Genomic DNA, 26,241 nt, shown 5'->3' on the forward strand with positions numbered 1-26,241 from the left:
TTCACCAAGGGCACTGGGGTGTCTCTTGCACAAAATCCCTGGTGCACCGTCATGTGTACTGGTCTGGCATAGACTATGTAATTGCACAGATGGTCGCTGCCTGCCACCCTTGTGCATCACAGGCCGCTGCCCCGAAGATATCATTGTCACTGTGGCCTTCGCCTGAGAAGCTCTGGTAGGGTATTCATGCTCACTTCATGGGCCCTTTTATAGGTACTTATTGGCTTCTCGTTATTGACACCTACTCTAACTTTCCTTTCATTGTCTGTTGCACGTCGCCTACCACTGTGGCAACCACCAATGCTCTAGCTCTCATTTTGTCTTTGGAAGGCCTTCGCTCTACTCTTGTTACTGATAATGGTCTGCAATTTGCCTCTTCCAGTTTTGCGGATTTTTTATCCCGTCACGGCGTCATGTATGCCATGCTCCTCCATTCTATTCACAGTCAAACGGTGAGGCTGAACGACTGGTCCGCACATTTAAGGCTCAGATGAGGAAACTCCTGACTTCTTCTGCTGCTGATGATGCACTTCTCCAATTTCTGGCTTGTTACCGTTTTACCTCCATGGGCAACCACAGCCCGGCTGAGCTTTTACGAGGCCGACAGCCCCGCACGCTATTTCACCTCCTGCGGCCTCCCACCTCACGGCCGCGGGTGCCTTCACTTGGCTGATTCACCACTGATGACCTTGTATGGGTACGGGGATGTGGTAGGCAGCCAAAATGGAGTCCTGGCTGCATCTTACAGCACCGTGGCCAACACCTGTATGAAATCCAGATGGAAACGGATGTTGCAGTGCATCATTTGGATCAGCTTTGGCCTCGTGTGCCGGCAACACCTGTTCTGGATGCCACTACACCACCTTCGGCTCTACCTGGTGCTCAGGATACTGGAATCTCTCATTACTCACAACACAGTCCTCTCACGATCATATTGGTGCCAGCACAAGAACTGATGCCACCGGGCGATGTGCCCATGCAGGAACCAGATGACCATCCTCTGTTGGAGCAACTCTACTCGACTCCTTCTCCTACAGATGTGGACACATCGCCCATGTCTCCTGTTATACCAACCGGACTTGCCGCAACAGGCAGATTGGTGCACGTGGCTCCAGCAGATTCGACCCCCACATCTCCTGTCATCTCAATTCGTTATCATTGGGGCACTTCCGTCTGTACGCGAAGCCTCCTCCTTGAGACTTTACGGCCAGTTAAACAACACCTATGGACGATATCAATCTACAGGTCACCTCCATCAAGACCTGTGCAAAAACTTCAAAGGGGGCGAAATGTGTTGTGACTCGCCGATCTTTCAAAGTGCCGCTGCGCAGTTACGCACGTTCTCTACATGTGACGCTGTCTGCCAGCCATGCAGCAGCAGTGCCACCTAAGTGGCCAGCCAGCCAGCGGACGCTAGACTTGGACTGAGTTATGATTTGACTGTTAAAGTGTACACACGTCTTACTCTGGTTACTTGATCTGTGACTTTCATGTATTGTGTCTTCCTTGAAATATATTTGTTCAACTTGGAGTTATAACAGAGACCCTAGGTATATATTTAGAGGGACTGATCATCACTGCAGATGTGACCACCACAGGTGGCTAGGCTGTACAGAAGGGACTTCTTGGTGTGAATGGGTGGCAACTGTCGAAGTGGAGGTATTGCTGGTGGTTAGTAGGTTTGATATGGATGGAGGTACTAATGTAGCCATATCTGAGCTTTAGATCAACTTCTAGGAAGGTGGCTTATTGGATTGATTAGTATCAGGTGAAGCGAATGAGGGAGAAGTTGTTGATAGAAAAGATGTCATCAATGAATCTGAACCGGGTGAGGGCTTTAGGATTCTGGGTTTCTAGGAAGGATTCCTCTAGATGTCCCATGAATAGTTTGGCATAGGATGGTACCATGCAGGTTCCCATAGCTGTATCCCAGATTTGTTTGTAGGTAATGCCTTCAAAGGAGAAGTAATTGTGGGTGAGGATAAAATATCATCATTTCAAAGAAATTCCCTCTATGTCTAATGCGCCAAAATTACCTTTATTGGGCGAAAAAAAAAAAAAAAAAAAAAAAATACATATTGCATTATATTTGCCCCTCTACACACCCACAAAGTTTCATCAAGATCATTTATTTACACTTAGGAATGTTACCTTGCTAATAATGTACATATGCTTGTTATTAAAAGTATGACCATATGGGCTGTTGAGTGAGATTTGTGTCTGAACTGAGGATGTCATGGTGGGGAGGAAACAACTTGTTATCTGGAATGGAGAATCATCAGCAGATGTAGCAGCAACTTGAAATGAGCCCCAAGGGAATGTGCTGGGACCCTTGCTGTTTATGTTGTATATTAATGACCTTACAGACAATGTTAATAGTACATTTAGATTTTTTGCAGATGCTGTATAATGAATACAGTTCTAAAAAAGATGCAAAAATATTCAATCAGATCTTAATAAGGTTTCAAAGTGGTGCAATGATTGGCAACTTGTTTCAAAAGTTCATAAAAGTAAAATTTTGTTTTTCATAAAATGAAAGAATATCACGTATTATGACTACAGTATCAATGAGCCACAACTGGAATCCACTAACTCATACAAGTACTTGGATGTAGCACACTGTAAGGATATAAAATAGAATGATCACATAGGCTTCGTCATAGAGACAGCAGGTAGCAGACTTTGGTTTATAGGTACAACATTTGGAAGAAAACAGGCAACATTAATAATCATAGGCTTGTTTCATCCAAAAAAGAGTGTCTCAGAGATGCTGAAAGAAGAAATGAACTTGTAGACTCTTGAAGGCAGATGCAGACTATCCCATGAAAGCCAACTTATAAAGTTTTTTAGAATTTACTTTAAGGGATGTGTTATAAACTTAGTCCATTGGTATAAGAGGCAGTGACAGAAGTCATATTTTGTAATAACAACTCTTTGTTTATTGACCACGAACAAACTCGTGATAGCTTTAGAGCACAAAAGTCCACCCTTGAGTACAGTTTAAAAGTCCTCCTTGGCAATGTGTAGCCGTTTCCCACTATGATGAAGTCTCCAGTCATTGGTCATGGTGATAAGCTAAGAGGTCTCAAAGATAATCAGCAGCACTGTATCATCTGGCTGTGAGCTTGTGGACCATCAAGACACTGGTCTGGCTTTCAGGAATGACTGACAGGTGTCCAGTGGCTGAAGATCCTGGTGAAGATTTGAGATGGCACTGTCTGATGGATAGTGGCAGTGGCAGGCATTGTGGTGTGAAGTGCAGATTCAAGGCACTGTCAGTTGTGTTGGAACCTGGAGCAGAAATGGTTGTCAAGGGACTGAGCAGTGATGTAAGTACCAGACAGCAATTGTAAATATGCACAGTGTCACACGGGCAAATGCTGGTGTGTATGCAGATAGGTGCCTGTCACTGCAAGTCTGATTACCAAGACATATGTGCCACATTTTGGCATAGCTTACACCCCCACACACGGCGGAAGTTGCAGGAGGCTTGGCAGTAAACAGCCCAGCACATCTTCCATTGAAAAACAACTGCTTGAGGTTAAGCCTGCAAGGCACATTCACAAGCATGGCTGCCAAAAATATGGGGGGGCCATCTGTGCATACACTATGCTCCTCCTCTCTTAAGAGAGATGCTGAAAACATCTCAGAGAAGCATGGCACCGAAGGGATGAGTCAGTGAGCAGTTGCCACAGTGGACTGGGAAGAAAAAAAAAACTGTACAGTCAGTGAATGGGTAAAGGTGTGACTAGGAAACAACGGTAACATGCTAAGTACTGTAACTCAAACAAGAGAACCAGTAATGGACATAGGTGATAATGAGGAATGCCGGGCATAGGAAGGGCTGAGGGAGTTAAAATAAAGCCGCAACCCAAGACCCATAAAAATATGTGACAGGATTGCCAGTACCAGCGACGCCGGCCGGAACAGCTGCAGAGGAGGCAGAGGTGGTGGCTGGGAAAGGTATCAAGAGGGCTGGCTGTGACAATGTTGACGATAACTGTGGAAGTGGCTGCATGGATGGCTGTTTCACTGCAAGTAGGATCAGTTGGGTCAGCCATTCAAACAGCCGTGGAGGTGGCAGCAAAGGTGGCAACATTTGGGAATGGTATTGTGAGGCAAGCCATGATATGGCTGTCTGCAATATGGCTGATGATGGCAGGAGGGTCTGCTGCAACAGGGCTGATGAGAGATTGGGTGTCAAGTGTCAACTGACCTGGTGACAAACTGAAATCAAAGGGCTGACAGTGAGAAGTCAATGTCTGACGGCATTACAATCAAGGGCTGAGCTGATACTGGAGAGACATCTGGAAAAGTCTGTGAAAACACTGTGGGAAAGAGTGTAGAATCTAAGAAAGTAGAGAGATGCTTCTTAGTAAATCCAGATTTGCCTGACCCCAGATTGGAATGATCCTTGCACTGATAGATCTGCTTATTGAACAGACATCGTAGATAGAAAAGACAAGAAATACGCCTACAAACTACTGAAAACAACACAGACCAACAACCTCAAGCAAGAGAAGTTACATGGAACAAGACATGAATGGACTGCCCAAATTATGCTGAAGAGAGTAGCTTGTCAAGCATACCAATTGCAAAGCAAACATCTACCTCAAGTGAGAAAACTACACCAATGAGCAGAGACATGGAACACAAGAAAGGGATAGTCCATACTCAGTACATAGGTGGACACACTCACACTGCAGTAGTGACAGTGAGTGTACATCTGCCCCCGGTAGCTGAGTGGTCAGTGCGACAGAATGTCAATCCTATGGGCCCGGGTTCGATTCCCTGCTGGGTCGGAGATTTTATCCGCTCAGGGATTGGGTGTTGTGTTGTCCTAATCATCATCATTTCATCCCCATCTAAGCGCAAGTTGCTGAAGTGGTGTCAAATCAAAGGACTTGCACCAGGCGAATGGTCTACCTGACGGGAGGCCCTAGTCACACATAATTTCACTGAGTGTACAATAAACACAAATAGGCTGCCTCATCAAGAAGAACTAGCACAGAAGCAAAAATACATCAAAAATGAATGAAGGCACATTAAGAAACAAAAGCACAAGGGAAAGAGTGGCTTTGTTGTCTCTGTTCTGTCTGAGCAAACATATCCTTCAGAAGAGAACCTGCCTGGCGGCACCACCCCAGCCCAGCATTTATAAGAGGCAGTTAAATGAAAAGTGTACACCACACAACATGATCATGGAATGGTTCCATTCAAAAGTAATCACCAGAAATGTTAAGAAATTTATCCCAATGGGAGATGATACGATCAAGTCCTGTTCCATAGAATGTGGTCAGCAGCTGATGGATTCACAACCACTTACTCTTGCACTTCCTTGTCTGACTGAAACAGGCATTCATGTCCAGGTCACCAAAGATGTGAAAATCATATGAAGAAAGATACAAGCTGTATAGAGGAAGGTGCCATGCTTCTCAGTGAAATTGCTGCAATGCAGCTTTTGTCTGATTGAGATTACGGGAATCAGTGGTACCATACAACTTACCAGAACTTGTGTGAACAGCTTTGGATTTTTTTGGTGGGGAAAATGTCAGACATTTCCACTGTAGGATTTGCAGTTTGCTCTTGGGCTCAGAATGGTGGCACTATGTAAGGTCATGATGGCCTTCTGTCTTCAACTGCAGAGGCCCTCTTTTCATTGAGTTCCTCAAGTGTGTGGTCACAATCAATGTACAGCGCTATGAAGATACTTTGCAGAATGTGAGGCATGCCATAACATCTAAATTCCCAGGAATGCTATCGAATGGAATCATCCTGTTGCATGATAATCCCAATCCTGCACTGCCAAATGGATGAAGGCTACTCTTCAGTGATTTGGCTGGGGAACACTGTAACATCCTCTGTACTGCCTGGATCTATCACAATTTGTTTTTCATGTCTTTGGCTACCTGAAGAAAAACAAATGTGGACCTCTGTTTTAGCCAGATGAGTCAGTGTGGTTGTTGATGCATCAGCAGCCAACCATTTTCTACAACTTAGAAATTCCCTATGGGATAAATTTTTTAGCTTGTTTGGTGATTACTTTTGGATGGAACCATTCCATGGTCCTGTTGCAGCAGCTCAGTTTTCATTTGACTGGCCCTCATACCACAGTACGAATCCATGAATGTACTCCAATCTCCTATGAAAACAAATTTAGACTATTTAAAGCATGTACAGAGGCATTTAAGCAATCATTCCTTCTGTGTTCCACATGAGAGTGCAATAGGAAAAAGTTCTAACAACTGGTACAATGGGAAGCAGCTTTTGCCATGTACTTCACAGTGGTTTCCATAGTGGAGACAGAGACATAGAGCCAAACGAAACTGCCCAAGGTGGTGACAGTTCTTAAATCATTATACAACTCAGAGGGATAACTCACAATGCAGGACTCACAGAAATAACAAATGTCTGAAACAAAGTTCCTGATACTGGTGAACAGTTTCAATGGAGAAAAAATTCCAGGAATACTCTTTTTATGGAGATTGTCTTGTGTGTAGGTATTAATAGATGCCATACAGTACTGGCATGTTCCTATCAGCTAAGCAAACAGCATTTTTAGCATATCATTGTACACCAGTATTTTGTCATTTCTAGCAACAAGCTCTCTGATTCAACTGTGTAAAATCAATTAAATGGTTGTCACTGCAGTGTGCCACCTGCACCTTCATAAAAATGCTAATGCATGTTTGTTTTATATAATGCCTGCCTTCAGAAAATAGGTTTTTAAGAGAGGCAGGGGTTGCTCCTGAAATACATCACACAAAATACAAAGTTACATTATGTGTATAATGGGTGTGTTACAGAGGTCTAAATTAAATGAAAATAACACATTCTACAAATGCCAGAGACAAGAATTTCAGAGAAAATTCTGTATTACAGTCCTTCAAGGCTGACAACAAGATGCTGAAGATGGAACCAGCTGCACAGACCAAAACTGGAAGAAAAGAATCATTTAAGTTTCATCTATTGGTATAGTGTGGTTTAATTCCCTCTGCTAGTGTGCAACTATTATCCACTAACAGCTGTTACTGTAGTTTCAAATAATTTACAGAAATGTGACCAGGTAACATAATTGCCAACCACCGATATTTCAATGGGTGATCAGCCTAACATTGACAATGTACAAATGAAACTAGAGATCACTGTGCATGACAACTTAAATCCTCAAGGGTGAGTGAAGCTACACCAACCAGAAATCAAAAGATAACATATGAAGAAAGGCAACTCACACCATAAACAACCAGCAACACAACAATTTGTGTTAGAGATCACTGTACATGGCAACTTAAATCTTCAAGGGTGAGTGAAGCTACACCAACCAGAAATCAAAAGATAACATATGCAGAAAGATAACACACACCAGAAACAACCAACAACACAACAATTTGTCTCATCTTACAACACACACCATAAACAACTAACAACACTACAGTTTGTGTTGTCTTTCTGTATACACTGTCTTTTGATCCCTGGTTGGCATAGCCCTGCCTACCAAGGGTTTTATGCTAGTAGGAAGAGTGACAGCAGCACACATTGTCCTACAGATTGAAAGATTCGTTTTGACCTCCTCCATGTTGGAATCTGCAGAAATCGGTGTGTAAAAGAGTAAGCAATCAGGATTTAGCAGTAAAACAAGATACATTTATTCTTGAGTTTCCATCAGTGTATTTCTTGCTCAAACAGTCCACAGGTGCACTGCCAGTCAATAGTGCCCAATGGGCACAATATTTCGGCCATCAGACATGTCACCATCGTCAGGTGCGCTAATGAACTGAGCACCTGAGGGCGGGTGGCCGTCTTAAATTCCCTCCCCCCATGAGGTGTTCTCTCCTCTCAGACACTCAGCAAAGAAAATGAATAGGCAACCAGAGTGGACGAGGCAATTACACTGATGCCACCACAGACACCGACGCCAGCATCTCAGCAACCACCGACACATGGCCGTAGGTGCAGAAAATGGAGAGAATGCCTCGCAGGGGGAGGGGATTTAAGATGGCCACCTAACCTTATGAGCTCAGTTTGTCAGCGCACCTGATGATGGCGACATGTCTGATCGCCGAAATATTGTGCCTGTTGGACACTATGGTCTGGCAGTATACCCATGGGCTGTTCAAGCAAGATACATTTAGCTTGTTTCATAGTTACCTTAAGATATTCAAAGTTTTAGTGTAATATAAATCAACAGAAAAATGTAACAGAGTTGATCAGAATTGGAGGAAGTTAATAATACTTCATGGAAATCTTATAAAAGCATGACGTTTGAGCTTCCTACAATGTCTCAGCAAGTGAGGCGGCACAGTGGTTAGTGCACTGCACTCACATTTGGGAGGACAACAATTCAAATCCACACCAGACCATCCTTATTTAGGTGTCAGTGATTTCCCTAAATTGCTTCAGGCAAATGCTGAAATTGTTGCTTTGACAGGGCGTTACCAGTTTCCTTCCCCCACTCTGAAACAATCTGAGCTTGTGGTCTATCTCTAATGACCTCACTGTTAATGGAGCAGTAAATCCTAATCTTTCTTCTTTCCTTCCTTTCTTCTTCCACTGTATTAAATGCATGTGGATAACATCTTCAACAAACACTTATATTTATGCAGGTGAATGCCCTGTCATTTTCAAGGCACAAATGAAACAAGAGATCACTGTGCATGGCTGCATAAAACTTGAGTGTGGTCATTTCCCTTTTGTAAGCAATGCTCTAATTTATCTAGGCACAACTCATTTTAAATATTCATACCTACAATACTGCTAGTACTTCTCATACACTTCTTAAATTTGATCTAGCTGGCCTAGTACTCTTGAGAGATGGGATTTAAATAGTTCTATATGAACAGTAAATGAATGCTGAATCACGGTTTTCACTACTGAAGCTGTGAAAAGAGATAATGAGTTGTACCTGGAAAGCCTCGCAGGTAAGGGCACTGCCTGCCAAAAACTAGAGCCCTAGTTTGAATCCTGGTGTGACAGAAAGCTTTGATCTTTCACAAAGTTATACCACAGTATGTGGTGGAATTAAGTATTTTGGAAACAAACCAAAGACTGTGGCTACTGTAGTCTCAACAATATGGTGTCTCAACAGTATCAGTTCAGCAATGTATATGAATGATCTTCTGTACAGTTTGAAAGGTAGGAGTGAGGTACTAGGAGCATTAAAGCTGTGAAAGTTTGTCATGAGTCACATCTGGACAGCTCAGCCATTAAGAGCTTTATGCATAAATTTAATAACCCTGATTCAAAATCCAACTGTGTATAGAGATTTAATCAGTCAGGAAACTTCATGAAATGAAATTGTGAAATAATAAAGAAATATTTAAGTAGACCATCTGCATGAAACTGTAACTACTGTCATTAGTGATAGTCTGATTACATAATATTAGTCACATACATTAGTTTTGATGTATTTGTTCTTCAAATTGCTGCAAATTGACACACTATTATACAAAGAAAATAGTTGCAATTTTTTCTTGACAGCACTGAATTACTTTTGCTTATTATTTTTTAAATGTCTGTACATAATATGGAACTTACATAATACAAAAATTATGGTTATGGTTTTATGCAGCCCCCCCTCCCCCCACTAAATACTACTGCAAGGGTACTCAGTTTTGCATCATTATATTTGGGATTTCCCCCCTGGGAGTCAGAGGTGCAAAACTTACTGTACCCTTGTCATCTATAAGGGAGCGAACATTTTGGCAACAATGTTACAGGTTGTGGTTATAAATAATACAAGTACACATATTTTTATATGTATGATATTATGCGTTAGTGCAAATATTTGTCTTGTGTTCTACTGTGTCACTGAGGTACTCCTTGGATAGTGTGCAGTGATTGGAGTTAACCAGAAAAATCCTTTACATCACAGCAAGTACGCATGGAGCTTCCAACACCACACTGAAGACCTGAGGAGGGCCTTGGAGTCAAGACTGGTCAATGACAATCTTATTCAATAATGGACATATAAATGTCTCTGTAAAAAAATCTGCAGTTCATTATGGTGCAAGACTTAACTCAAATATGATATGCATAACTGGCTGAACAAAACATGTCCAAAATACTTACAATAATTGAATTTCATTTCAAAAGAAGAGACTTGAGAAGAATTAATATGTAATACCTAAATCAAGCCTATATGAATATTTTTATGATTTTTGCCATCCAGAAACCTCTCACTATCCACTCACCATTGTCATACTTTCTGTAGAGGCTCCTTAGTACAGGTGCATCAGCATCTTTCTAATGAGTCTCTTGGAAACATAGGTTAAATGGCCTTGCATAGTATCAGTCCTGCCACTTGTACATTGAAGACATCAATGTTTTGCTGTTGTGCAGGAGCCAATTAATGGTGAAGTTTGTCATTGTCTTCGTGTAGTGATGTGAACCAGTGGTAGCTGGAAAAATTTCAGAGACTTTTTGGTTCCCTCTGGCATAATCGGATAGAAGCTAAGCTCTGTAGTCTGATGGCTCCAGAACTGTGTTGTTTTCTTTGTTTCCATCCTTTCTTATAGGTTTCTGTTCAAGTGGTGAATAAAGTACATGTCTAAATAGCAATGCATAGAGTTTTAATGTAGTTTGTTTAGGTTTTCTACATCATGAGGAAGACTAGCCATTGCTATATTTTCTAGTGTGCTTTGGGAACACAGAGCTTATTAAAACATTAATTCTGGATGTATATCTGCATTTACAAATCACAAGCATTAAATTAATAAACTGTGCCTGTGTAGATTCAGCAACCTGTTTAGTTATTTCAGTGTTGAGTGAAAAGCTGTGGAAATTGGAATTTTTAATTACCTTAATCAATCCTTTACATATGGGCAGTCTCTGCCCCACACTACATTATTTTGTCAGCATTTCACGTAAACTTGTAGCTACGAACACCATGTACTTTCATCAATGCTGTCATGGTGCATTTTGCTTGTCCACCACAGGTAGATTGGTGCACCCTAACTTTTGGTACCTGAACCTTCTGATCAGATTTGGGATATAAGATTGTACTTTCAGACATATAAACCCATTCTTAGAGGAGTCAGGCAAACCAATGGAAGATACTATTAATTGATTTTTTCTACAGTATTCACTGCCATTGACCCTGTTCATAAAATTTTGCATGCTTTATGTTCCCTCATCTTTCAATCTTGTAGATATTTAGTCATTATTTTTATAATATCCCTATATATAAGTTACAACACACCTTATCAGGAGAAATAAAATTGGCGTTCTATGGATCGGAGTGTGGAATGTCAGATCCCTTAATCAGGCAGGTGGGTTAGAAAATTTTAAAAGGGTAATGGATAGGTTGAAGTTAGATGTAGTGGGAATTAGTGAAGTTCGGTGGCAGGAGGAACAAGACTTCTGGTCAGGTGAATACAGGTTTATAAATACAAAATCAAATAGGGGTAATGCAGGAGTAGGTTTAATAATGAATAAAAGAATAGGAGTGCGGGTAAGCTACTACCAACAGCATAGTGAATGCATTATTGTAGCCAAGATAGACATGAAGCCCATGCCTACTACAGTAGTACAAGTTTATATGCCAACTAGCTCTGAAGATGATGAAGCAATTGAAGAAATGTATGATGAGATAAAAGAAATTATTCAGGTAGTGAAGGGAGATGAAAATTTAATAGTCATGGGTGACTGGAATTCGAGAGTAGGAAAAGGGAGAGAAGGAAACATAGTAGGTGAATATAGATTGGGGGAGAGAAATGAAAGAGGAAGCCGCCTGGTAGAATTTTGCACAGAGCATAACTTAATCATTACTAACACTTGGTTCAAGAATCATAAAAGAAGGTTGTATACATGGAAGAATCCTGGAGATACTAGAAGCTATCAGATAGATTACATAATGGTAAGACAGAGATTTAGGAACCAGGTATTAAATTGTAAGACATTTCCAGGGGTAGATGTGGACTCTGACCACATGTGGATTCTGACCACAATCTATTGGTTATGAACTGTAGATTAAACTGAAGAAACTGCAAAAAGGTGGGAAGTTAAGGAGATGGGACCTGGATAAACTGACTAAACCAGAGGTTGTACAGAGTTTCACTGAGAGCATAAGGGAACAGTTGACAGTAATGGGGGAAAGAAATACAGTAGAAGAAGAGTGGGTAGCTCTGAGGGATGAAGTAGTGAAGGCAGCAGACAATCAAGTAGGTAAAATGTGAGGACTAGTAGAAATCCTTGGGTAACAGAAGAAATATTGAATTTAATTGATGAAAGGAGAAAATGTAAAAACACAGTAAATGAAGGAGGCAAAAGGGAATATAAACGTCTGAAAAATGAGATGGACAGGAAGTGAAAAATGGCTAAGCAGAGATGGCTAGAGGACAAATGTAAGGATGTAGAGGCTTATCTCACTAGGGGTAAGATAGATACTGCCTACAGGAAAATTAAAGAGACCTTTGGAGAAAAGAGAGCCACTTGTATGAATATCAAGAGCTCAGATGGAAACCCAGTTCTAAGCAAAGAAGGGAAAGCTGAAGGGTGGAAGGAGTATATAGAGCATCTATACAGGGGCAATGTACTTGAGGACAATATTATGGAAATGGAAGAGGATGTAGATGAAGATGCAATGGGAGATACTATACTGCATGATGAGTTTGACAGAGCACTGAAAGATCTGAGTCGAAACAAGGCCACCGGAGTAGACAACATTCCATTAGAACTACTGATAGCCTTGGGAGAGCCAGTCCTGACAAAACTCTACCATCTGGTGAGCAAGATGTATGAGACAGGCGAAATACCCTCACACTTCAAGAAGAATATAATAATTCGAATCCTAAAGAAAGCAGGTGTTGACATATGTGAAAATTACCAAACTATCAGTATAATAAGTCACAGCTGAAAAATACTAACACGAATTATTTACAGACAAATGGAAAATTTGGTAGAAGCTGACCTTAGCAAAGATCAGTTTGGATTCCACAGAAATGTTGGAACATGTGAGGCAATAGTGACCCTACGACTTATCTTAGAAGCTAGATTAAGGAAAGGAAAACCTATATTTCTACCATTTGTAGACTTAGAGAAAGCTTTTGACAATGTTGACTGGAATACACTCTTTCAAATTCTAAAGGTGGCAGGGGTAAAATACAGGGAGCAAAAGGCTATTTATAATTTGTACAGAAACCAGATGGCAGTTATAAGAGTCAAGGGGCATGAAAGGGAAGCAGCGGTTGGCAAGGGAATGAGACAGGGTTGTAGCCTGTCCCCGATGTTATTCAATCTGTATATTGAGCAAGCAGTAAAGGAAACAAAAGAACAATTCAGAGTAGGTATTAAAGTCCATGGAGAAGAAATAAAAATGTTGAGGTTCGCCGATGACATTGTAGTTCTGTCAGAGACAGCAAAGGACTTGGAAGAGCAGTTGAATGGAATGGACAGTGTCATGAAAGGAGGATATAAGATGAACATCAACAAAAGCAAAACAAGGATAATCGAATGTAGTCTTAAGTCAGGTGATGCTGAGGGAATTAGATTAGGAAATGAGACACTTAAAGTGGTAAAGGAGTTTTGTTATTTGGGGAGCAAAATAACTGATGATGGGTGAAGTAGAGAGGATGTAAAATGTAGACTGGCAATGGCAAGGAAAGTGCTTCTGAGGAAGAGAAATTTGTTAACATCGAGTATAGATTTAAGTATCAAGAAGTCGTTTCTGAAAGTATTTGTATGGAGTGTAGCCATGTATGGAAGTGAAACATAGACAATAAATAGTTTGTACAAGAAGAGAATAGAAGCTTTTGAATTGTGGTGCTACAGATGAATATTGAAGATTAGATGGGTAGATCACATAACTAATGAGGAGGTATTGAATAGAATTGGTGAGAAGAGGAGTTTGTGGCACAACTTGACTAGAAGAAGGGACCGGTTGGTAGGACATGTTCTCAGGCATCAAGGGATAACAAATTTAGCATTGGAGGGCAGAGTGGAGGGTAAAAATTGTAGAGGGAGACCAAGAGATGAATACACTAAGCAGATTCAGAAGGATGTAGGTTGCAGTAAGTACTGGGAGATGAAGAAACTTGCACAGGATAGAGTAGCATGGAGAGCTGCATCAAACCAGTCTCAATTCTGAAGACAACAACAACAACAACACACTCTTACTCTAGCTTAAGAGTAGTGAAGCTATATTATAATTGGATATTCTCACAGTGTTTTGGTTTTCATGTGAGAAAGTCATTTGGATTGCATTACAATTTCAGTAAGGAGGATTTATTGACGACCTGTGTGGTCCTTCAGGCATTTGTGTATATGGAAAGAAAACATCTTTAGACAGATGCCTTTGGTGTTTATCTATAGTGAAACTATTTTACATCACTGAAGGAATCTTGTTACAAATTTTAATTATTTTATAGTATTTGTTCACTCTGGAGACTATCCACACAAATTTACTTGATTGGCTGGTTGCTTTAGTATCCAATAGGCCATATGAACTGCTGTGATTATTTTTCTTGTATTAATAAGCTTTCCACTTTGGTGTCACAAAAAAATCATTTAATATGACTGCAAATAGGAACATACAGAGGTATAAGAAGATATTTTAAAAATATATTTCTTCTGAGCAAGAGCGACACATATTTCAGATTGCGCGAGTGCAACATGAAAATTTCATATCTAGCACTGACAATGTTGACCATCAATGGACAAAATTCAAGGGTGCTGTATAATATGCCTTAGACAAGTGTGTGCTGTGCAAAAATGTGAGGGATGTGAAAGACCTGCCACAGTTTAACCGCCATATTAAAAAGCTGATACAAAAGCAAAGAGAGCTTCACTACAAATTTAAGCATAGCTGAATGCTCATGGCAAATAAAACTGAACAAATCTAAAATTAACACAAAGAAAGCCATGCATGAAATTTTCAATAAATCTGAAAGTAAATTTTCATTTAATGACTCATCAGAAAATCCTCAGAAGTTTTGGTCTTCTGTTAAATCAGAAATACATCAAAGCCATCTGTCCAGACACACTATGACCATAATGACACAGAAGATGACAGAGAAAAAGCCAAAATGCTCAAATTATTTTTCAAATCTCTTTCACTGAGATAGATTTACAGCAGTTCCTGCTATAAACCACTGCATGAATGTCAAAGTGACTGATACTGAAATAAGTGATCGTGGGACAGAAAATCAACTGAAATCACTCACCAAAGCAAAGGTACTGGACCTGATAGAATTTCAATACAATTCTACAAGGAGCATGCAACAATACTTACTCATCTTCTAGTAACAGTCTACTGTAGGTTGCTGAAAGAGGGAAGCATTTCTAATGGCTGAAAGAAAGCACACCTCATTCCTGTTGTGAAGAAGGGTCATAGAACAGATGCAGAAAACTTTAGGTCTATATCTCTGACATCAGTCTGTTGTAGACTTTGGAACATCTTTCACACTCGTGCATTCTGACATTTCTGGAGGCTAAAAATCCCCTCTGTACGAATCAACATGGGTTGCAAAAATAACAGACATGTAAATGCAAGACTGGTCTGTTAATCCACGAGACCCAGAAAGCAGTAGATACTGGAACTCAGGTTGATGCAGTGTTCCTTGACTTCTGGGAGGCATTCAGTACAGTTGCACACTGTCATTTAATTCACAAAATGGGAGTGCACAGAATATCAGATCAGCTGTGTGATTGGACTGGAGAGTTTCTAGCAAACACAATACAATGTATCATTATCATTTGGGTATACTCTAGTGGACTGTTACTGGAGGATTACTTTTCTCAATATATGTAAATGACTTATTGGGCAGATAAGCTGCACACTACAAAACTGTAGAGAATTACAGGAAGTCCTGCTAAGGATCAATGCTCAGTGCAGTGATCGGCAATTGATCCTCAACATACACTAATGTAATGAGTTGTGCGTAAATAGGCAGAATGACCTATTATTATGAAATTATACAATTGCCAATCAATCATTGGAAGTGGTCACACCCATAAAATACACGGAGTATGCATACATAGTGATTTAAAGTGGAATCACTGAATAAACTAATGGCAAGTAAGGCAGATACCCGACAGATTGATTGAAGGATCCTCAAGAAATGTAGTTCACTCACAAAGGAGTAAGCTACAAAACACCCATTTAACGAATAGCTGAATACTGCTCATCTGTCTAGGATCTACACCAGATAGGACTTAACAAGAAATAGAGAAGATGCAAAGAAGAGTAGTGCATTTTGTTACAGGTTCATTGAGTGTGTGTGAAAGAGCAGTGCGTTTCATTACCGCTTCATTTAGTTAAGTGTGAAAGAACCATGGAGACACTCATTTATCTCAGAGGCTAATGCTGCAAGAGAGGCATTCTGCATCATGGCATCATTTACTGTTAAAAGTTTCGTGTCTGTACATTTGTAGAAGAGTCACCAACATATTGCTTTCTCATACATGTATCTTGTAAAAAGAACCACAAAGGTAAAATTAACACAGATTTGAGCTCACATGAAGGCAAGCTTACCAACAATCTTGCTCCCTGTGACGTGTTTGGAACAGGAACAGGAGAAGCCAGAAGTGACAGTGGTATACAGAGAACCCTCCATCACACACTGTATGGTGGCTTGCAGAGTACAGATGTAGATGTAGACCATACTGAAACTAGACTGTAGCAGAGAATTCTAGGTTTACCAAATCTGAATCAACCAAGCCCTTGTTGGACTCCCTAAAAGGCTCACCAACAGTGTTATTCATAGCTCAATGTGCTGCTTTTTGATTATTATGGATACAGCAAGCATTACCACATACCAGAATATGAGTATTGCTGTCACAAATATAGTTAAAGAGGAGGATTTAATATATTATTATCATTATTGGTTAGTTACTTAAAAATTATTCTTGATTATTGGATAGTTAATTAAAACTATTCTCTATTTATTTATTTATTATAAATAAATATTCTTTATGTGTGCTTTTATTTAAATTATTGGTTTAGTTACCGGTTTTAGTTTGTTTAGCTTAGTTCCTTATTTCCTTTTATCTTTACTCTCCTGAAAACCTGGAAAACATAAATATTTTCATTTTAAATACCACAGGAGAACAAGAGATGTATTCTGCAGTGTGGCAACTTCACAGAAATTCCTCGTCATTATCTGCTCCACCTGAAATCTCTAAAACCTTTACTCACTATGCAGATCATAAAGCACAACTGTGTGCTATTTTGTTTGAAGAGTCTGGATGATAGGTCCAACAATTTAGCAAGTTAAAGTTTATTAATTTGGAGATAATCTCTCAACAAATTCTGACCATGGAAAATGCAGGTTCGCACTATCGTTCAAACTTCACCACCGAGTGATCTATGTCTCGTAATATCTGTATTGTGATAATTAACTAATTTTGGTATGGAGATATACATGCCTTGAATACTTGATATTAGTTATTGGATTTTATTTTGCACAAAAAACTATTTGAACATTTACTATATACCATAATGGTGTCTCACAACAAAGCCCGTTCAAAGTAATTTGCTATTTTTGTCTGCTGCTCAACAACATGTGCAGTGTTATTTGTTAGCAGGAGTTAGAAGTTAATGCAAGAACTGAAAATTTCATAATTTGTCTATTGAACACAATTTTGTTATCAACTGTCATTTTAACAAACTGTTATGTACACAGCATTCTTTTTTGTTTAACTTAAATGATTTTTCATGAATGAAAGTGGTAAAAGTATACTGAAAGACAGAATCTACAAAACTGTAGTCTGTTTTGGGTTATTTATTATAAAGAGTAGAAGGAACAATTACTGTAAAAGAAGATACATTAAATATACTTACAGCTAAGCCAAGATAATTATGGGAACAGAAATTCAGTATCTTTGATTTTTGGCCCTCGATAGTAATTGGAACTTTCTGACTTGAGGTAAGGACGTGTTCCTGTTTCCATGCATCTGCATCCTTTATGTTTTTAAGCTCCTCACACAAAATGCTCTTAAGAGCTGCAGCTGCATCTGAATGTGCACCTCGAAGAAATGCAATGCTTTTCACTCGATGTTTGAAAGAGAACATCACTGTGGGCAGGAAATACAGAAACATTACACGACCAAATAATAAGCAAGGATATCTGTTTAATCAAAAAAAAAATAATAATAATAAATAAATCTAAGAAAACACAAGTTTGTGATGTTTTCTATACAGAACTGTCAGCAATGGATATATGTTTCAGGAAATTCATGACACTTAGCTGCATTAGAATAATTTATTAATTTTCTGCTAGCTTTGATCACTGACCATCATCTGGCATGAAAAAACAGGCTACTTCAAGTCACGTATCAATCATGCTGAGCCATACAAGCTTTTTAACTGTCAGTTTCATGAGCAATAACATAGAGGACCATTACTTTTCATATCAACAACCTTCCCAATGTGCACACAACAGGAACCTACTGTATCCATTTGATGAAGGTTGTTGACTTATGAAAAGTATTGGTCTTGTATATTATTGCTCACAAAACTGACAGGTATTACAATTGTATGGTTCTGTATGATTGATATGTGACTTCCAGTAGCCAATTTTCTTGTGCCAGATGATATCAGTGGCCAAAACCAGTAGCAAAATAATAAATTGTTTTAATGCAGGCAAGTGTCATGAATTTCATGAAACAAGCTGACAGATCAGATTTCTTTCACACTTTATGCTTCAGAATTGAGAAGTAGAATATTTATTTATCCCTGATTATTTATGGTAAAACAGAATTTGGATTTAATATGTGGCCAGAGAGAAGAAAGTAACACAGCAAATCATCAATTAAGGTTAATTTCTGTTATTATTATTATTATTTGTATATGTATTTGTATATGTATCCTGTTGGATCATGCAAGCTTTTAGGTTTGTTTTCTTGATCTTGCATATGGCTCTCATTATCTCTCCATGGGCTGTTCTGTGTGTGTGTGTTTTTTTCCAGTCTGTTTGGTTCATTCTCATTTACTCATTTCAGAATCTCACTCTCTGGCTATCCTATCCATCAGCATTCTGGAGGGCCCTTTTAACTTGTTGGATCCACATTAAATCCTTTAATTTTCCTAGATATGCCAAAATTTTGTGTAACTCTCTATTAACTCTCTATGTTGGGAGTCTTTGAACATGTCAATAAAATTTTAATCTTGTTTTTTTTTTATGTTTGCTGCAAGGATTCACAAGCTTTCAGTTGTTTTATAGAATTTCAGTCTATATTCATCCTCCATTTTTTTCAGGGGCAATAATTTTCTTTATTATCCTTCATTCTTTCATTAGAATCTTTTACAGATAACCTTTTTGTTGAAAATTATAGTTTCACTTGGATACAGAACTTCAGGTTTGGTCACTGTGTTATAATGTCCAACATTTGTTTGCCTTAACATGTGCTTTTTGTTGTAGAATGTCATGCTCTCCTGTACACTGCCAAGAGTTTCTGTAATTGAACACACTGTTTCCTTTAGTAGACTAATTGGTTCTATGGCTGCACTGAGATACTTGACATATCTTTGATTTTCCCATACTTTGTGTTTAATTCCTGAATTTTAAATTTAGTGCAGATTAACTCACTTCTTCAAAATCAATTTATAGGTATATACTCTGAGAGCTTCTGTCTGTTTGATTGCTCGGATTTCACTGTTTGCTTGTTTTGCTACATTTCCTGTGAAAGCTAAGCAAGAAATCTTAGTGACATTTCCCTCATTAATTTTACTTTGAACTCTGTGTCTGTGAGCAATCGCTTGTTGATGCTTACTGTCTCTGGATATAGTTCCTGCCATTCTAGAAAGTCATAAAGAGATTGTCATTCAACCAAGTCATGTACATTCTTGTAGTTAATGAAAGTGTGCGTGACTGGGTAGTTCCGAGCTGCTTTATATTTTAATACTGTTTTTATGTTGAAGATCTGTTCTGCACATGAGCACTCTAGTTCAGGGCCACTTGCAATCTTATGTTCAAGCTGTGTTTGTGTTCTTTGAAGTAAACATGCTGAGAATATCTTTTATATGTATTGAAGGAGAGAGATCTTTTCATTATTATTTATGTTTGTTCTGTCACCTTTCTTGTGGAGTGGGTGGATAAGTGTATACTCTTGATTTTCTGCAAGTTTCTCTGTATGCTGAATACCAATGATGATTTGTATAAGTTCCTCAAGTGTGATCATCCCTATGTGCTTCAATAATTCTGTGATGGTGCCATCTTTCCCATATGTCCTGTAGTTTTTCAGTCTAAGGTAATGTTTAAAGATTTCATCTTCAGTTGAGATTTTGAGTAATAATATCTAAGAATCTTCCTGGGAAATCTTGAGGGTGGGTTCTGGACAGCTGAATAGCTCAGATAAGTATTGCACTGTTTCTCTACAGTGTTGTGACTCATCAGACTGAGTTTGCTGACCTGCATTCTGGAGCATATGTTCTGTGAGGTGTATATGCAGATCTTTCCTTTGAGTGCCCTGTAAGAGTCATAGTGTTCTTTTTCCCTAAAGTTCTTTGTAGAGTCAATTTGTTCTTTCATGTGTTTCCATTTTGACTGTGTAATTTTGTCATCTGCTTTCTTATCTGAAAAAAGTGTTGTTTAGCCTCAGGAAATTTTTTGCTGTTACATTTCTGAAAGGCCTTCTTTCATTCAAACAAAGTGTCTTCACATTCAAAGTCCCATAAATGGTTGTCATATTCTTCTTCGATGGGATCAGCTTTTTAGCTTTCAATACGATCTTCGTTTGGAACTGATCTGCAGGTGCCTGCCTTTTGTTTCTCCCTCTACTCTTTTATATTAATTCCTTCATTCTTTTATGTTTGAAATTGTTTTGGGGGTGTGTTGTCATGTGGTACATTCTCTCTCAAGTAAATTAATTTTGATGCACAGAAGTACTGTCATTTGCAACTCTGTAGACTTATACATCATGAACTTCTTTCTGTTTTGGGTACATGACCAATTTGATATTCACCAGTCAATTGTATGTATGACCTCCAGGTCTTTTACTTTCAGAGATTTTTCCTTGGTGAGATTAACATGATTTTTAAATTGTTGGCTGTCACAACACAATGAGTCTACTCACATTTTTGGCGATCAATTTTTGTAGTGGTAAGTTACCAAAAAGGTTTTGGTGTTCTTTTTCCTGGCAAGTTGCAAGTTGGGTTCACCTAGTGGAAGTCTTATATCTTCCACTTTACTCCAAAATTGTTGAACTCTTTCACAATATTTGTTATCACTGTTTGTGAGTGCACGTGTATTAATCAATGGGTACTTATTTGCAATCTGCACATGCATTATCATGATTCTTTTGTATACAACTGTAACTTCTTTAAATGAATTTACTATTTTCTTGTGTATGACAAAAGCCATACCTAAAAATGAGTGGAATCTATTTTGACTAGCTTGTCTGTTTTGATTTAAAAGGTGGAGCAGTTATCATAAACTCTAGCATCTTCATCTGTGAAGAGCATTTCCTGATGGGCTAGTATTTGTATCTTTTGTTGATGTAGGTTGTGTAGTTTGCCTGGTTGAATCAGGATGTTGATGTTCAATGTTCTAATGTAAGTCAGGTTCTTTGCTGGTATTTTGCCAGAGAACTACAATTTCTCTGTGATCATGGTAACCCAGATACCACAGAAACCAAATACTTCATTGCTGTTTGCTGATAGGTGTACAGGTTACCACCACGGATAAAGTTATTTTTGTTCTCATGAATTATGAATGTTTGTAATCATGATTTTGGTCAGTATTTCAACTGAGGGTTCAGGACCAGTGTTTGTAATTTCCTGAAACATAAAATTTACATCCCTACTATTCTGGATATAGAGATGTCAATCACATTGCTACTTGTTACAAGTCAGGATTTTGTTAAAGGAGTTGCCTGTTCTCCTGCCATGCCAAAATCCACTCTTTCTGCCATCATTAAGGCTGAGATCTTCACTGTCACTCTACCAAGCACCTGTTATAGGGTACTATCACCCAAGTCAGATGAACCTTCATTGTTTTTAGGAGATAGTTACTCCCCTCACTAGCACTTCTTCACCATTTACATGATGAGGTCTTGGGCTTGGGCTTGGGTTCAGTAGAGTGGAGCTTTAAACTTTCATTTCTTCTTCCAGTACTGTGAAGTCCTTTTAGAGAGCACGTTTTAGTTTAAGTTCATAATCATTTGTTGTTCTTTCCTTTACTTCAAGTTTTCCTTAATTGCTTCACTGTGTTTCTTATTCTTATCTTTGGACAACTATAGTGCCAGTTTTTTTTCACTTCTGCATTGGAATCTTTCTAGTTTTAAAACTTTTTTTTTTCCTAAAAGTCTCTCTTCCAATACTTCTTTTCTTCTCTTATGTTCTTCCTTTCCAAGTCCTTTCCACCTCTTGAATCTTGGTGGCTGTTAATTCCTTTTCCCTAATATATATGAAGATCTATGTGAAACAAAACTGTATCTTGAGAATGCCTCTATTATATCATACAATTACTTTCAATATCACATTAACACAATCCCCAAGCCCTGTTTATCAAAGAACATTAATACAAAGCCAATATTTGAAAACTAAACAACAATAAATCAATGAATACATAAAATCATGATACTCTTATGTATTAGTTGAAGTAACATGGAACACAGTATGCTTTTCTTGCTAAAACTGCAACTTTTAGGTGAAGTTTTCTTGGAAACTGCTTAAGATATTATGATGAAATTCTTACAGGTTGTTGAATAGGCTTTCTTCAGTATTTAAAAATGTCATCCACTACAGAGACCCTAATGTTTTATTGTAAATAATAAATTTTGTGGGTGACTTTTGTAAGTTTGTAAGACCACACATCATTTGTCCTGTGGTTGCACCTTTTCCAATAGAATGAAGGCACGAACCAGTCTCAGATTAACTTCAAATAACTTTCCTGACTCACTTTACACAAAGTGGAAATTTAAAAATGATACTTTGTAGTCACACATATCACATGATAGCATTATTTCACATGCAAGGCCAACATGTTGCTTGACTTGAAGCTCAAGACCTTCCTGATTACAATTTTTACAGCTGATATATTTTTTAAAAATATCTGACAGTACATTTATGTCAAATATTGTAGTTACATTGTTTTGATCTGTTTCATGAGACATTTTATTGTATCTGTCTTCACTAGTATTCAGTTTCTTTTTGGATGCACTGCTCCGGGAGGAAGAAGCCTCACTACCTGCTTCAGACATAACCTCTACATTTGCCGAAATGTTCTTCCAAATATGCTTCTTCCCTTTATCTTTCTGTTTTTTTCAAAACTATTCTGTCACTCACTTGCAACACTTTTCCTGAAAAAATGATATTCAAACAAGAATGCACCCACTCTTGTCTATCTACTCAACACACTTCAGAACAACACACTCAAAATCACCCTCAAAAACCACATAACAACAAACTTTGATGTACAATTGTCTTATTTTCTGCCAGAGGTGCCAATATCTGCACAGAATCCATATAATGCAAAATCCCTGTGCCTGTCACCGAAAAAAATAGAGGGAAGCTCAAAATATGTTAGAATCCTTCTCTGATGAAGAAACAAAAACAACCTGTCAAATGGGTTAGGAAACTCCCACAGAGAGCAGTGCAGGCCCTTTTCATTTATTTACGAGGGCTATCCACAAAGTACATTAAGTTTTAGAATTAAAAATAAATAAAGTATTGGAATTTTTTTATTATATACAGATGAAAGCCACACTTAAATACTACTTTTCTACATAATTTCCATTTAAATTAAGGCACCTATCATAGCTATGGACGAGCTTGGAATTTCCTTCATCGTAAAATTTGGCTGCCTGTGCCTTCAACCACATGATTACCTCTTCTTGAAGCTGTGCGTCGTCATCAAAACGCTGCATAGCCAACCACTTCTTCATTGCTGGGAATAAGTGGGTGGAAGTTGCTCGGTGCCTGGTCGGGACTGTATGGCGGATGAGGAAACAACTCCCACTTAAAAGATTCAAGAACTTCATGAGCGGCATTTGCTGTGTGGGTCCGGGCATTGTCGTGAATCAGCAAGACCTTTGAGGCCAACTTTCCCCTGCGCTTGTTTTGTATTGCTCTTCTGAGGTTGTGCAGAGTTTGGCAATACCTTTGAGAGTTTATTGTAGTGCCTCTTTCCAGGAAATCCACAAAAATCGTATTTCTACCGGGTTACTGATTAACCACTTGGTTGAAGGTGCAGGCGGCCGAATTTTACAATGAAAGAATTTCCAAGCTTGTCCATCGTTACGATAAGTGCCTTAATTTAAATGGCAACTATGTAGAAAAGTAGTATTTAAGTGTGGCTTTCATCTGTATATAATGAAAAAAATTTCCAATACTTTATTTATTTTTAATTCCAAAACGTAATGTACTTTGTGGATAGCCCTCATATTTTTAAACACTTAGAATTAAGATAGATGAGTGAATCTTGAAGCAAATTAATCAGAAAACTCAGTAAAATTTTAACATGCAAAGAACAAAAAATTCCATATTTTTCACATTTTTCACCATCTTGGGGCCCTTAAGGTAATATTCTACAAAGTACCTATAGGGCACTCCTGTTATATTCCAGAAATATATAAGTGTATAAAACATAAACACAGAATAAACCTGATTCACAGTCACAAAACACATTGCTATCATCATATGTAAAAACAATGGACATCTAAAAAGCAACTTTGACACATTTCAAACCAAATCATTAAAACAACACAATGTACAATTGTTATAAATTTAAGAAGGGTCCCAAATATCCAGCTAAAAATGTTCATTAGAATTTAACGCAGTATGCCAAAGAGGTATATGTGATGTAAGAACCTAACAGTGAAAGTGAAACTCACTTGGTACAGGCTAACCACAGACCTATTGCAACTGTACAAGAACCACAGAAATTTTTGACAAACTATCTCCAAGAACCGAAAAGGCACTCCTCTCAAAACCCTTGATAACTGTGTACTCTCAAATAACCAAATATACCAGGCCTCAAATATTGTGTTCACTATTACATCCTTATGTGATAAACATAAGCAACTAACCATAAGAAACACAACTAAAATATCCACGTCAAACAGTATATTCCTTCACAATAAAAATCCTCCTAGAAATAAAACACATTTAAATATCTACAACCTAACTGCTACAACTTCATTGTCTCAGTGTTGGGCACAGGTGCCTAAGACAATCTGGTATCCTCTGATCTCTTATCATACACCATACATAAATATGTAGGTCAGTACACCATAAGATAAGGTGTAACAATAATAAAAAAAATGTGGAGCAGTCCCTTCTGAAACACTCATTACTTATTATGAAAACTGTAAACCACAATATCTGAAATGTCACATGCTTTGATGTACCAATATAATATACAACTAATTAATGGAAAATCTCATATAAAGATGTGAAACAATTACTAACAAAGAGATAGAGGGGCTGGCCAGTACTTACCTCAGCTCAGTACAGCCGATAGAAACACAAAAATCGTATTTTTGTGTTTCTATCGGCTGTACCAATATAATATACATGAAGTCAAAGGGAAAAAAAGAAATGCAAACTGGTCCTTGACCTCTATGACGCCAAATCATAAAGTTTCACACTGTAAGACATAGCGTATGGGAAGACTAACTCATAGTAAAAATCTACAGCCTAAGTAGACACAAACAACTTGATATGAGTTCCAGGCCCTCATTCTAGTAACTGCGCAGCATGCCCTGATAATAACTACTGACCCTAAAAACTTCTATACAAACTCCGGAATGCATAATGTGCTACAGAACAAGTATCCTTGGTAATTATGATATGGTGACTGGTAAAATAAAAATCACAGCTGAACTCATTATCAAAATTATACCATTATGGTAGGACAAGAACCAGCAAAATGCCACATGACAGGCTGATAAAATACTCATAAATGTGGATCAGAATTTGTTAGAGAAATATGAACTGAATACTAGATAGAACCAATTAGGACTGTCAATGAAATAACATAAATCCAGAATATATGGCCTACTACCTGGTTTTTCTAGATGCATTTTCCTTTTGCAGTTATGACAGCTTCATATGTAGTCATACATCTTAATAACATTTACAAGAACCAGATGATGGGTAGTATGGACTGTTTTGCTATATATATATATATATATATATATATATATATTGCATTTATGTTATTTCACTGACAGTCCTAATTAGTTCTGGTCAGTATTAAGTTCTTATTTATCTATGAATGTGGAATGTTGTACTGTTTTAATGATTTGGTTAGAAAGGAGAGAAAGTTGCTTTTTAGATGTCCATTACTTTTACACATGATAACA

The 26,241-nt window shown here is 38.3% G+C and overlaps 1 protein-coding gene across 2 annotated transcripts in view; it reads right to left on the bottom strand.

The window, feature by feature from the left end:
- The window catches only part of LOC126266872 (2-amino-3-ketobutyrate coenzyme A ligase, mitochondrial-like), a 220,656-nt gene that overhangs the window by 142,598 nt on the left and 51,817 nt on the right, over positions 1 to 26,241 (bottom strand). For both annotated transcript variants that reach the window (XM_049971519.1, XM_049971520.1), the window contains exon 2: positions 17,777 to 18,009. In XM_049971519.1, coding sequence (XP_049827476.1) covers positions 17,777 to 18,009 — 233 coding nt within the window. The remainder of the gene's footprint in view (positions 1 to 17,776; positions 18,010 to 26,241) is intronic.

Source organism: Schistocerca gregaria, chromosome 4 (genome assembly GCF_023897955.1).
Source record: "Schistocerca gregaria isolate iqSchGreg1 chromosome 4, iqSchGreg1.2, whole genome shotgun sequence".
NCBI classification, from domain to species: domain Eukaryota; kingdom Metazoa; phylum Arthropoda; class Insecta; order Orthoptera; family Acrididae; genus Schistocerca; species Schistocerca gregaria.